The sequence below is a fragment of the Agelaius tricolor genome, unplaced genomic scaffold (assembly GCF_023055355.1).
Source record: "Agelaius tricolor isolate 1412-34295 unplaced genomic scaffold, bAgeTri1.0.p SCAF_55, whole genome shotgun sequence".
Lineage (NCBI taxonomy): Eukaryota > Metazoa > Chordata > Aves > Passeriformes > Icteridae > Agelaius > Agelaius tricolor.
In genome coordinates this window covers 670,677-685,252 of record NW_027269315.1, presented here as the reverse complement: position 1 = coordinate 685,252, position 14,576 = coordinate 670,677, and the positions used below count along the sequence as shown (strand labels likewise).

Here is a 14,576-nt window from a genome sequence, read left to right as displayed (position 1 = left end):
GACATGAACTTCCCTGTCGTCCACCTCCAGACATGGAGCCTCCCCTCCCAGAGCTATTCCCTCCTCCAGAACTCATCCCCCCACTTTGGGGGCTGCATCTGCCACTGCCAGAGCCAGATCCGTGACCACCAGAGCTCTGGCCACCTCCAGACATAGAACCTCTCCTGCTAGAACTGCTCCCACCTCCAGAGCTCATGCCTCCACTTTGGGGGCTGCATCTGCTGCTACTGGAGCCAGATCCGTGACCACCGGAGCTCTGCCCACCTCCGGACATGGAACCTCCACTGCCTGAGCTTCCTCCTCCAGATCCTGAGCCTTTTCCTCCTCCAGACATGGAACCAGAGCTGGATCCCCACCCTCCAGAGCTGCTGCCTCCCTTGGACATGGAGCCTCCTCCACCTGAACTTCCTCCTCCTCCACAGATGGAGCCTCCACTGCCTGAGCTTCCTCCTCCTCCAGATCCTGAGCCTTTTCCTCCTCCAGACATGGAACCAGAGCTGGATCCCCACCCTCCAGAGCTGCTGCCTCCCTTGGACATGGAACCTCCACCACCTGAACTTCCTCCTCCTCCACAGATGGAGCCTCCACTGCCTGAGCTTCCTCCTCCAGATCCTGAGCCTTTTCCGCCTCCAGACATGGAACCAGAGCTGGATCCCCACCCTCCAGAGCTGCTGCCTCCCTTGGACATGGAGCCTCCTCCACCTGAACTTCCTCCTCCTCCACAGATGGAGCCTCCACTGCCTGAGCTTCCTCCTCCTCCAGATCCTGAGCCTTTTCCTCCTCCAGACATGGAACCAGAGCTGGATCCCCACCCTCCAGAGCTGCTGCCTCCCTTGGACATGGAGCCTCCTCCACCTGAACTTCCTCCTCCTCCACAGATGGAGCCTCCACTGCCTGAGCTTCCTCCTCCTCCAGATCCTGAGCCTTTTCCGCCTCCAGACATGGAACCAGAGCTGGATCCCCACCCTCCAGAGCTGCTGCCTCCCTTGGACATGGAACCTCCACCACCTGAACTTCCTCCTCCTCCACAGATGGAGCCTCCACTGCCTGAGCTTCCTCCTCCAGATCCTGAGCCTTTTCCTCCTCCAGACATGGAACCACCACCACCAGAGCTGGATCCCCACCCTCCAGAACTGCTGCCACCCTTGGACATGGAGCCTCCACTGCCAGAGCTTCCTCCTCCTCCACAAATGGAGCCTCCACTGCCTGAGCTTCCTCCTCCTCCAGATCCTGAGCCTTTTCCTCCTCCAGACATGGAACCACCACCACCAGAGCTAGACCCCCACCCTCCAGAGCTGCTGCCTCCCTTGGACATGGAACCTCCACTGCCAGAGCTTCCTCCTCCTCCACAAATGGAGCCTCCACTGCCTGAGCTTCCTCCTCCTCCAGATCCTGAGCCTTTTCCGCATCCAGACATGGAACCAGAGCTGGATCCCCACCCTCCAGAGCTGCTGCCTCCCTTGGACATGGAGCCTCCACCGCCTGAACTCCCTCCTCCTCCACAGATGGAGCCTCCACTGCCTGAGCTTCCTCCTCCAGATCCTGAGCCTTTTCCTCCTCCAGACATGGAACCACCACCACCAGAGCTGGATCCCCACCCTCCAGAACTGCTGCCACCCTTGGACATGGAGCCTCCACTGCCAGAGCTTCCTCCTCCTCCACAAATGGAGCCTCCACTGCCTGAGCTTCCTCCTCCTCCAGATCCTGAGCCTTTTCCTCCTCCAGACATGGAACCACCACCACCAGAGCTAGACCCCCACCCTCCAGAGCTGCTGCCTCCCTTGGACATGGAACCTCCACTGCCAGAGCTTCCTCCTCCTCCACAAATGGAGCCTCCACTGCCTGAGCTTCCTCCTCCTCCAGATCCTGAGCCTTTTCCGCATCCAGACATGGAACCAGAGCTGGACCCCCACCCTCCAGAGCTGCTGCCTCCCTTGGACATGGAACCTCCACCACCTGAACTCCCTCCTCCTCCACAGATGGAGCCTCCACTGCCTGAGCTTCCTCCTCCTCCAGATCCTGAGCCTTTTCCGCCTCCAGACATGGAACCACCACCACCAGAACTAGACCCCCACCCTCCAGAGCTGCTGCCACCCTTGGACATGGAGCCTCCACTGCCTGAGCTTCCTCCTCCTCCAGATCCTGAGCCTTTTCCTCCTCCAGACATGGAACCAGAGCTGGATCCCCACCCTCCAGAGCTGCTGCCTCCCTTGGACATGGAGCCTCCACCGCCTGAACTCCCTCCTCCTCCACAGATGGAGCCTCCACTGCCTGAGCTTCCTCCTCCAGATCCTGAGCCTTTTCCTCCTCCAGACATGGAACCACCACCACCAGAGCTAGACCCCCACCCTCCAGAGCTGCTGCCTCCCTTGGACATGGAACCTCCACCACCTGAACTTCCTCCTCCTCCACAAATGGAGCCTCCACTGCCTGAGCTTCCTCCTCCTCCAGATCCTGAGCCTTTTCCGCCTCCAGACATGGAACCAGAGCTGGATCCCCACCCTCCAGAGCTGCTGCCTCCCTTGGACATGGAGCCTCCACTGCCTGAACTCCCTCCTCCTCCACAGATGGAGCCTCCACTGCCTGAGCTTCCTCCTCCTCCAGATCCTGAGCCTTTTCCTCCTCCAGACATGGAACCACCACCACCAGAGCTGGATCCCCACCCTCCAGAGCTGCTGCCTCCCTTGGACATGGAGCCTCCACCACCTGAACTACCTCCTCCTCCACAGATGGAGCCTCCACTGCCTGAGCTTCCTCCTCCTCCAGATCCTGAGCCTTTTCCTCCTCCAGAGATGGAACCACCACCACCAGAGATGGATCCCCACCCTCCAGAGCTTCCACCTTTTCCGCCTCCAGAGATGGAACCACCACCACCAGAGCTGGATCCCCACCCACCAGAGCTTCCACCTTTTCCCCCTCCAGTGACTGGCCCCTTCGTTCTGCTCCCACTGCTACCACTGGAACTCATTACACCCTTCCCACTTTTTATGCCTCCAAAGACTCCAGAAACTCTGGCACTGTGGTCAATGACACCTGGAAGAAATGGAAATTACATTTAATTTATTCGTTTTTACCCCAAAAAATTCTGAGCGGGGCTGATTTAAGCATCATCCTTCCTACCCTGGTGGTCATGGACTTATCTTTGAAGGGGCCAACAAGAATCTCCCTGAGTAGACATCAACGTATGGAATATTTTCTCAATTTTCTGTGATTTTTAGATTTTTTTTAAACATCATTTATCTCTTATTTCACCCATGAACACTCAGTGCAGCCTATTCTTTACAAAGGCCAAAACTGTTTTTCTCTCTCCTTCAGCTTCCTCAATTTTCCCACGAATTTTAGGACTAGTTTTTATTTCCTTCCCTTCTGCCCTGCATCAAAAAGACCTATGGGTTAAAGGCGGTATTTCCCATTTCCTCCAAATTTATTAGGAATTAGCCAATAATTCTAAAGCCACTTGTTACATTAATGTGTGTTCACAAACTCCCCTTTGCATCCTTTCCTAAATTAAGATGGGAACTGGGATAGTTTGTTCCAATGGTGTCAAGACCACAAAGTAGGAAGAGTTTCCTGTGAAAAACCCTGAGAAAATCCTTGGGATACTCACAGATCGTGGCTGGTGATCCTTCCTGGATCCTGTGGAGGAAAAGTGACATTGAGGTAAGGCAGCCAATAAAACCAGAATTAAAATTCAGGTTAGGCTTTATCAGTGATCTGCAGAAAGGCAACTCCTCCCAGGGCCAGTGCATCCCAGAGATCCCAGTGACAGATCCATGGACATGCTGCTTTGTCTGGGTGTTTCACCCAGGATGGATTTTGCCCCAACCTGTTCTCCTCCTCCTCGAGGAGTGAGCGATACATGGCGATCTCAATGTCCAGGCCCAGCTTCACATTCAGGAGCTCCTGGTAATCACGGACAAGCTGAGAAAGGTCATCCTTGGCCTGTTGGAGGGCATTTTCCAGCTCCTCTAGCTTTTCCTGGCCATCCCTGACGGCCGAGCTCCCACGGTGCTCAGCATCTTTAATGGAGTCCTGGAGGCTGGAATTCTGCAGAAGGAACAAAGGGAACGTGACCATGTCCCATCTGTGGGGAGGATTTTATAACAGAATCATGGAATATCCATTATCAGGAGGGAACCACAGGAATCATCAAGTCCAACTCCTATCCCAGCACAGGAAAACCCCCAAGTCCCATAATTTTCACACCCTCCTGCCATTCCTTGGAAATCAAAAGGCTTTTCTCAGTGACAGAACAGCAAAAACACAGTTGACTGGGTAAATAAATGCAATTAAACCCCAATATAGGTCCCAAAAATCTAAATCTGCTTCAATTGGAAGAGAAAACTCCATCCCTACATTTGCCTCCAAACAACTGGCTGCTACATACTGCACTGAGATCCCATTGAAAAGGGGCTTAAGCCATTTAGTCAGGCTGGAAAGTATCAGCTTTACCCTTTTCCTTGCGATTTCAATTTCTGGTTGGAGTCGTTGGATGTGCCTGGCAAGTTCCTGGATTTCCTGGTGACTGTTCTTCAGCTGCTCTTGTTGACTCACCCACATGTTCTGCAGGTCCTGGTACTGATGGGAAGAGGACACAACACATTTTTGGCTTCTTTTCCAATGAGGAGATTTGTATTCCTGTTTCCCTGGTGTGCACTCACCCTGCCCCGGTACATGGCATCCACTTCAGCTGTGCTCCTGTGGGCTATCCCCTCGTATTCCCGCCTGACCTCCTCGATGATCCCATCCATGTTCAAGTCCCTGTGGTTGTCCATGGACAGAACAACGTCAACGTTCTCAACAACCGTTTGCAGCTGGGACAGCTCCTGCAGGGAAAACCAGATTAGGGATTTTAACAGTCCTTGTGGTCAGTCCAGGTCTTTATGAGGAAAAAATGGGACCTTGTGGCAAATTTCCCACTGGAATTTCTCCACCTGCAGCCCCCAGGTACCACTGTACCCCCAGCACTTGTAATTTGCAAGGTCTTCTAGCCTTTGGGACACACCAGACCCTTTTTCACTCACAAAAGGCCAAGGATAATTAATTCTCCAAGCCAAAAAATCCCACCCAAACAAAATTTCTGAGAATCTCCAGAAGGTGTGCCCTTCAAGACCTGAGGGTAAGATTTGAATCACTCACAGCTTCGTATAAACACCGGAGGAACTCCAGCTCCTGCCTCAGGATATCCACTCGGACATCAAACTCCATTTTTCCCATGTAGGCACTATCCAGTTCCTGTAAAAAAACCCAAAAAATATTGTAATATATTTGCATGTTGTTGACCCAAATGCTCCACTGAAGTGCAATTCTTGGGATATTTCCATAAAGCCTTCATTCCTGGGATCAAATAGTGGCCTAGAGATCTCAGATTTCATTTGAAAAGCAAGAGGAACAAAGGGAAAGCATTTAAGATTAAAAAATTGGCTGGGAAATGAGTACCACAGCTGCAGCAATAAATCCATTTCTGGGGAACATGAGAAATGGCTAAACACAATTTTTATTCATACTTCGAGTAAAAAGTTGCCTAAATTTTCTTTTCACAGATAGTTTTATTTTTCTAAGCCATCTACAGATATTATTTAACTTAATGACAATATTCCACCTGGACTGGGATTGAGTGAATAGGGAAAAACCAGCACTTTTTAGATATTTGTCCTACAAAGGACTGATTCATTCTCTAGAGGAAATAATCCATCCTCAGTCTTGTTCTGGTTTTCATTTACTTTGGTTAAAATTAAACAAAGCTCAATAAAAACTTAAGCTTTTGAGAACCTTGGCAACCATCCAGATATGCTTTTATTTCTAAGGCTTTGATTTGCTCAGGATCTCAGGTTAATTCACCTTTTTAAGCTCCACAAACTCCTCCTCCTTGGATGTGCGTTTGTCGATCTCATCCTCGAATCTGGGGGACAGAAGGAGTTAGATTATTATCTATTATCTATTATTAATTAATCTATTTAATTAATCTATCCATTACCTTTAATTATTGATATTAATTGTTAAGTCAGGTGGACCAGTAAACAATAGAATCAACCAAAGACTGAATGTGCTGAGTTTTCATTTTACTTTAATTACAATTTCTGGCAAGTGCCAGTAATTTTCTCCTCTGCAAAAAGAGGCACTAAAACAGCCCAAAAAATGGGGTCAATACAGATCACTTCTAAATTTAGTAATTCTGAACTAAACTTTCCATTTTTCAGATCTGTGGGTGGACATAAATTATCTAAGCCAGAAAAGGTGACAACTCTTCCCAGCTTGACTCCAAGCTCAGCTCTGTCCCTTCCCACCAGGGCCCCGCGAGTGGAATCTTGGGTCACTCACTGCTAGGGGGAAGAAAGAAAAGGAAGAGTCTGGGAAGGAAAAAGCATGGGAGAGATCATCACAAACTTTGGTTTTCCTCTCATTTTTGGGAGTTCAACCCTTACCAAACTCCTCCAGCAGTAAAGTCAAGCCCCATAATGCACCTGAAGCGGAGCAGGGCTAAGAAACTCCAAAGTCCTGTAGATGCAAAGTTGAGCTTTGCCATCCAAGGGCACAATGAGCATCACCTAGGAAAATCCTAGCACCTGTTTTCCCAGATTTGTGACTATTCACCTGTTTTTATAATCCTCAACAAGCCGGAGCATGTTGTAGGCCTCAGGATCCAGCTGCTCCTTCTGGCTCTGGAGTGTCTCGAGCTGCCGCTGCAGGTTGGTGATGTAGGCCTGGAAGAAGTTGTTGATGTTCCTGCTCTCCTCAGGGCCAGAGCTTTGCTGCTGCAGAAGTTCCCACTTGGCCAAGAGTGCCTGATTCTGCCGCTCCAGACATTGAACCTGGAAGATGAAGCAGATCCAGAGAGGCTGCATGTCTCCAGTGGGCATCTCTGCCATGGAGCCAGGCTGGGAGAGCTGGAGGTTCTCACCTGGAGAGGAGAAGGGAAAGGAGACCCTGGAGCCCCTTCCAGTGCCTAAAGGGGCTCCAGGAGAGCTGGAGAGAGACTGGGGACAAGAGCCTGGAGAGAAAAGACAAGAGGGAATGGCTTCCCACTGCCAGAGGGCAGGGATAGATGCAATATTGGGAAGAAATTCCTCCCAGAGGGGGTGGTGAGGCCCTGGAATGGATTTCCCAGAGGATGCTCCTTTCCTGGATGTGTCCAAGGCCAGGTTGGATGGGGCATGGAGCAGAGTGGTCTAGTAGAATGTGTTCCTGCCCATGGCAGAACTGGATGAGCTTTAAGGTCGCTCTCAACCCAAATCACTCCACGATTTCTATAATATTGACCAGGTGATAACCTGGACACCCAAAAGTTTAGGAGGGAAAGAAGAGTCACAGACATGCTAATTTTTCAGGACTATGGAATCTTAAACCTCCTCAGTTTAACCAACACATCCTGTCCAGTGAAATAGGAAACCCTGAAGTCCCCACATGTAAAAGAGAGAAGCAGAGACAGAGACACCTCCCAGATACCAGCGGGATGGAAGAGCTTTTGTGGCTGGTTTGAGTAGATGCAGAAGAGAAGACAAAACTGGAGAGATAGAAAGTAATGAAAAAGCTGAAGATTGACCACCTAGTAGAGGGCAGGGCTTCCAAACCAAGAAGTGATTTGTTTAATAATTCAGAGAAATTGAATTCACTTGCAATTTCTGGTAAGTACAAACCCCTGCAAGAAAGGCACTAAAACAGCCTGTTCTTGCAAGGTTTGGCTTTGCTTGAGAAAAAAAATACTAACTCATCAAGATTCTGTCCCTCACCCACTTTTTCTGCTGGCATCAGCAACCTCCAGGCACCAGAATATAGGAATATATATTCCCAGAAACCCCTTTCCTCAAAAGAAGAGTGAGTCTATGTGCTGGTGACATCTCGGCAGTTTACTGTCCTGCCACAAAAGACAACTCTGAGATCTTTACCCCAAGGCAAAAAGTGATTCACAGAGCAACGTTTACAGGGACCCATTGTGAGCTTCACAGCACCATTGGGAATTCAGCCAGTGCTGGGATTTTTTGGGGGGAGAAGATGGAACATGAAGGTGTCCCCATGACTCACTCCTACCTTTCACCTCCCCCTTTCCAGATAACAGTACAGAGACCAGGACTCACCTTCTCGATGAATGAAGCAAATTTGTTGTTGAGAGCTTTGATCTGCTCCCTCTCATCTGAGCGCACTCGCTGGAACTCAGGGTCCACCTGGAGCCGTATTGGCCTCAGCAGGTTGGTGTCCACATGGACTTCCCCAATGCCTCGGAGAACTCCAGCCTGTCCCAATTCCTGCCCAGCCCCTTGCACCCCTGCGCCAAGGCCTCCTCTGAGTACCTCCCTGCCTGGACCTCCTCTGTAGGTGCCACCAACTTGAAAACCTCCCACGAAACATCCTCTTCCACCAAAGCCCCTCTCAGCCTGTCTCCAGCCACCAAACCCAAGGCATCTCGCATATCTTACTCCTTCTCCTCCGAAGCTTCCACCAGTATAGACATTCCTGAACCCTCCAAGGTTGTGGAGGCTCCTGCTGCCATACCCATGCCCAAAACCTCCGAATCTCCCATCTCCACCACCCAAGGTCCCACAATGAGCAGAAGAAGAACTGAAACTCCCATCCCCATATCCGGAGAAATATCGTCTCATGGCAGCACTTCCAGGTGGGAGAGCTGATGTAGAAGTTGGTAAAACAGGAGGAGAAATGAGAATGAAGGATCCTCAGCTACTCCAGAGGAGTATGGAAGTTCTCCTTTATACGTTCTGGAGGAGCTCATCTCCATTCCGTAGTAATTAGCAGGTCTCTAATGTTGTTATTGGGTTTGGTTCATCAGGCAGCAATTAATGGCTGCCCAGAGAGGTCAGATAAACACCAGCACCAGTGGGGCAGTTATGAAATTCCCCAAATCCTGCCTGACTCATGAGCTTTGCTGACGGATGTCCTTATCTCATTAACCTCCATCCGTAATTACAGTTACCCCTGCTCATCCCCACAGCTCATTCTCCCCCATATTTCCCCACCTCTTTTGGAATTTTAAGGGGCACAGGACTTTGATGGTCCTTGGGGGTGTCTGACCCTTCACTACATCACCAGGAGCACCTGCTGCACCCTTTGTTTCCCATTCCTGTCCTTCTCTCTTTCTCAGAATATCCCAGGAGCAACTTTTGCTTCTCACAGGGAGGATCCATCCCTCTCCCCATCTCTGTGCCAGACTCCACCTCTCCAGCATTTAGTAGCTATGGACTAAATGCTGGAAAAGGGAAAAGCATTTGGGAGCCAAATCCCACTGCTGGCAGCACCACTTGGAGGCTCCAGCCTGGGTTAATTTCTTGAAAAATAACCAAGATGTAGTTCCTCCAAAACCACCTCTGGAACCACATCCCCACGGGTAGAACCTCCTCTCTGACCCTTACATGACTTTAGGAGGACCTGGACTTCACCTGGCAGGATTCTCTTCCTCCCAAAGGAGCTGGACGAAACCAGGCTGAGAATCCACTACACATAGAGGTTCTGTGGTCAGGGCTGTGCAATCCTGGCTCCATTTGGAAAGTGCCTCATAAACTCCCTAAATTAGGGGGTTGTAGCTGGAGGTTATTAAAACAGCTGGATTATCTCAAGATGGACAAGACTTTGGATGCTCAGACACTTTTCTCACCTGGAAACACAGTGTTTTCCAGGAAAACAGCTGAGAAATCCACTTTTCCCTACCAAAATCCCCTACCTCACCTTACACCAGGAAAAGCCAAACTGGTATCTCAGATCTCCCTTTTGTGCTAGTTTTGTAATTAAATTTTACTCATTATCAACATTTCCTGAAGAAATTCAACCATATTTCCAGCTGATTTCCCCCTTTTTATAAACCTGTAAAAAATTCTGACTTGGATTGAGAATTCTGTCTCCTGCAGGAATTAATTACAATGAACATTTAAAAATGGTGCAATTACCAGTATTTTAAGAGAAGGGGAGAGGGGAGGGAATTCCCAAAGGAGACTGGAAAGGTTGGAGCCAGGTGGGGTCTGACTCTTCTCCCAGGTTACGAGTGACAGAATGAGATGATATGGCCTCAAATGGTGCCAGGTTTAGGTTGGAAATAGGGGGAAATTACTTCCTGGAAAAGGTTGTCTAGCCCCAGCACAGCTACCCAGGACAGGGGTGGAGTCCTCATCCCTGGAAGTGTCCAAGAAATGTGCAAATGTGGCACTTGGGGACACAGTCCATGGTGGCCTAGGCAGTGCCAAGGAAATCATTGGACCTGATGATCCCAACCTAAATGATTCTGTGATTCAGAAGGGCTGGTGCTGGCTCCAGTGCGATTCCCCTCTCCACCCCTCCTCTTCTCACTTTGCAAGTGCCTCATCCCAGAGCTGCACTGGGCAACACTCCAGGTAATCCCCATGGATCATGGAAGGAAGTGATGTGACCCCAGAGAGTGGAACACCTGTGAGAGACAGCCCATCCCAAAATCCTGCCCTGTGCAGCAGCTGAAGTGAACCAGGTGTGAATTCTGAGCTTTCTGTAGCAGCTGGAGCCCAGAGCCCAAGCAAAGAGAGCAGCCATCCCACCCCACGTGCCGTAACCCAGAGTGTGGGCAGCTGTTGTGATCGCAGCTGACACCGGATCAGCCTTGGCAGCACATCCCAACCACACCTGGACCTGTCAAGCTGGCTCCAGAAACAGGGATGCATCCCAAGAGATGTCTACGCATCCTGTGGAAGAAAGGGGAGCTTCCTGTCATTCCCTCTTCTTTCTGACACAGCTGGGACAAAGGGATCACAGGTTCATCCATCATCCGTCCCAGGGAGATGGATTTTCATCGGGCCAGGGTGTTACAACCACAGGGTCAACCTGGCTCTTTGTCTTGGGATTTTAAGGATAAGTTTAAATTGCATCCCAAAACTTGATCCATTAAAATTGCCTGCCTGGGCACCTTGTGCAGCTGTTGGAGCAGGGGCTGAGGGCCCTGTGTTGTCCTGCCCATCCAAAGCAGTACCTGGGGCAGGTGGGAAAGGTAGGAAAGTTCCTCCCACCTGGAAAAGACTCTGAGACAGTGACATGGGTGTGACTTTTTGTGGACAATGAGGGAACCAGAAGAGCACCAGGATGGACATGTTGGAAACTTCCAGAAATTTAAAGACAGACCCAAACTGGAGATTTTTGAGCACAACCTGCCAAACTCCATCACCCTCATCCACTTCTGTCCACCTTCAACTCAAACCCTAAAATGGACTAATAAATCCCAGTTCTCAGTCTGATGCTCAAGGAGATGCCTCAACATTCCCACTGGATCATCTAAATCAGCTCAAAATAAGATCATGGAATGGTTGGGAGGGACCTTAAAGCTCATCCAGTTCTGCCATGGGCAGGGACACCTTCCATTATCCCAGGGAGCTCCAAGCCCTGTCCAACTTGGCCTTGGACACTTCCAGGAATGGAGCATCCTCTGGGAAATCCATTCCAGGGCCTCACCACCCCCTCTGGGAGGAATTTCTTCCCAATATTGCATCTATCCCTGTCCCCTGGCAGTGGGAAGCCATTCCCCCTTGTCTTTTCTCTCCAGGCTCTTGTCCCCAGTCCCTCTCCAGCTCTCCTGGAGCCCCTTAAGGCACTGGAAGGGGCTCCAGGGTCTCCCTTCCACCAGACCAAATCGCTCCAAGCCCCATCCAACCTGTTCTTGAGCACCTCCAGATGAGGCAGCCATAAACTCTTCAGAAAATAGAAAGAACTAAAAGAAAAGGGGGGAAAAAAGAACTATGGAAAACACAAAACCTAAAATTACTGAAATCCTGAGAGTGTCTTGGAAAACCAGATCCTAAATACAAATGAAGGATCTTTGCAAGCCCCACTGGCAGAAAAGAGTGCATAAATAAGGATATCAACACACTTCTGACTATTCAAGAAGTATGCCAGAGCCATACAGTAGCACATGAAGAAATACAGTATTTAAATTTAATAACTGCCCGAATGAAGAAGATAAGTGAGCACGAGAGAGATCTTGATCTCCAGCTGCCAAAGTTCCTGCATAATAGGGCCCTCAGTCACTTGGAACTGGGGCTGGGATGACACAGACACACTCATAAAAATGCCTGTAGCCCGCAGACTTTCCTTTTCTCCCCCTCTCCCTCCCTGGAATAACCACAAACTCTCCCTGTGGTCAGCGAAGGCAGCAAGGACTTGGAGAAGGAAAAAAAAAAGGAGAGAAATGTCAAAAAACTTTGTGTTTTTTGCAGAACAAGAGGTGAAATGTTGATACTCTCCCAAAGTCTATCCTATTTTCAGCCTGAGGTTTCCCAGCTGCAAGAATATATATTTGTCCTAATGATACAGATAATCCAAAGTGGATCCCACATTCATCCTTTAGGGGACAGGGAGACCAGATGGAGTTTCCCTCACACAGACCTAGAGGTGGGTGAGACTGGAAGTTGCTATTAAACCACAGGAAAAAACCCCTCTATCAGGAAATTTTTAGAATTCTATGAATTCTCAACACTTTGTGATAAATAGTGAAGTTTTCTGGTGAGAAAACTAACTGGAGGGTGTCTGGAAGGCTCTAAATGGGAGGGATTTGTCCTGTGCGGACAGGCAGAGCTCAAGTGGTTGGGAATGACTTTGGTGGGGGATATCTTCCTTTGCCTTTGTTGAACAGCGGTGTTTGATGGAAACGCTGTTGGAATTGTGGGATCCAGGGCAGGGAGTGCAGGGAGGGAAAGGAGCAGTGCTGGGTGCTCCAGACAGGACAGGTAAGGAGGAACAGGACCCATCACTGGGCTACTCCATCAGGAGCTGCTCCCAAACACGAATGGAAGGAAGCAGCTGGGGGATCACAGAATTCCAGAGCAGGAGGAACGACTCTGCTACCACAGAGGAATTTTATTTGGAGGGGAAGGAGGACACGAGAAGATGAAGTGGAGATCAAGATCTCTGGGGCAGCAGGGAATAACCTGGTAGAGGTTGGAATCGAGTCCAAGATCCAATGAGAGCAAGGGAAGCAAAGGAGATCAGTGTGGGAAGGGCTGGAAAGCCCTCAAAGAGCAGGAAGAGCTTCCCTAGAGCCAGAAACATTTGTGCAGGGACTGGCCACAACCTCTCCCCGTGCTCAGCAAAGGCAGGAAGGGAAATGCCAAAAACATGGTAATTTTTGCAGAAAAAAAAGGTGAAATGCCCTGGTGAGAACTTTGAACTGGAATTTTGACTTTGAGAAGGCTAGAGGGAGCTTCCAGAGTGGATTCCACCAAGAGAGGGAAGGGAGGTCATCACCTCCAGGGTCGGACAGTCCTGGCGTTGTCCCTGAGGGAGGGGGTCTCTGGTGAGGCTCATTTAGGGACCAACGACCCAAAACCTGACTTTAATTTGTGATCCTCTTAACAAGGGCCTGATGGCTCTTTTAATCTCTTTTAATAAATGGTTCGTGACTTGTGGTTGACAGGAAGGTAAGACAATAATGTCCTCAATAACACCCTTGATATTAAATCACCAATTCAGAAAATAACAACATAATTATGATATCATTTTTATTATATCAGTTAATCTCCTCTTTCCTCTTTCCTCCTGACAATAATGTGAAAGTTTATTAATTAAATTTAATATGATTTGTGAATACACTGAAGTAATTTTTCTATTGCTCTTATTATTAACAATAGTGGCGAGTGGACGAAGGACAAGCTCATTAATTTTTTTGCTTAATTGGCGAATGCCAAGTATCAGCCTCTGATCCCTGAGATCTCCAACAGGCTGAGCGTGTCCGGGTGCCTCCACACACAGATGATGCCCTCGGGCTCGGGCGGGAGGTGCTGGAACAAGGCAGAGATAAAATCTCCAAAGGGTTTCAGAAGGAGGAGGTGGAGGAGGAAAGTACAACCTGCAGAGAAAAAAAAGATTAAAATAAGAAAAAAAAAAAAAAAAGAAGAAGAGGAGGAGGAGGAAACTGGGTTGAACTCCAGGTCAAAAACACAGGGAGACATGAGATTTTTTTTCTATGTGCACATGTTTTTCAGCAGAAAAATGGTCCATGGGCATGGCGGTCATGATATAAATTTATTTTCATTTCTATTAGGGCAGGATATTGATGAGGATCTCCAGGTGACCCAACAATCAGAGGTCTCAGGAATGGCCTCTCCAGGTGTTTGAAACCTCGGGAACCTCTTCACTTGGTCCCCAAGGTAAAGAAGAGTCTGAGAGTGTTCAGCAGCTTCAGAAGCTGCTGTGTGAGTTGAGGATGATTTTAATCACATCCTGTCCCACAGGAAGTTGAAGCAGCTGGAGTTAATTCTGGCAGATGTTCCAAATCCGGTAAACAAGGTGATTACCAGCAGTGGGTCTGGTGCTGCTCTCCCATCAGCAGCAGGAGGGTGACTACACCCAGCTCTACCTGGGCTGGACTCCAAGCTCATAATTAGCCCAATCAAGGTCAGACTTTGCGATCAATTGAGTAAATCCCTCTCTTGATGGATCAAAATGGCTGTGATTGCCTCTGCAGCAGCAGAAGGAGCGGCCACAGGACAACAAGGCAGGTGCAGAAAAGGTAAAGCTGCACAAAAAGCACCAAAACCATGATGGTTCCAGAGGAAATCTCCTGCCTGGGGAGGGAAAGGCCTGAGGGTGGGGTGGGGAAGGCCAGTTTAAGGCTTCAA

At 49.3% G+C, this 14,576-nt stretch overlaps 1 protein-coding gene across 1 annotated transcript; it reads right to left on the bottom strand.

The window, feature by feature from the left end:
• Positions 1-192: 192 nt before the first annotated feature.
• On the bottom strand, positions 193-8,597 carry LOC139604721 (uncharacterized). Its single transcript, XM_071455944.1, has 9 exons — positions 8,415-8,597; positions 8,076-8,366; positions 6,595-6,812; positions 5,842-5,902; positions 5,140-5,235; positions 4,662-4,826; positions 4,453-4,578; positions 3,805-4,047; positions 193-2,850 (listed from the first exon to the last, which is right to left on the bottom strand). The coding sequence occupies exons 1-9, from the start codon at positions 8,595-8,597 to the stop codon at positions 193-195; spliced, it is 4,041 nt and encodes a 1,346-aa protein (XP_071312045.1).
• Between the last annotated feature and the right edge of the window lie 5,979 nt (positions 8,598-14,576).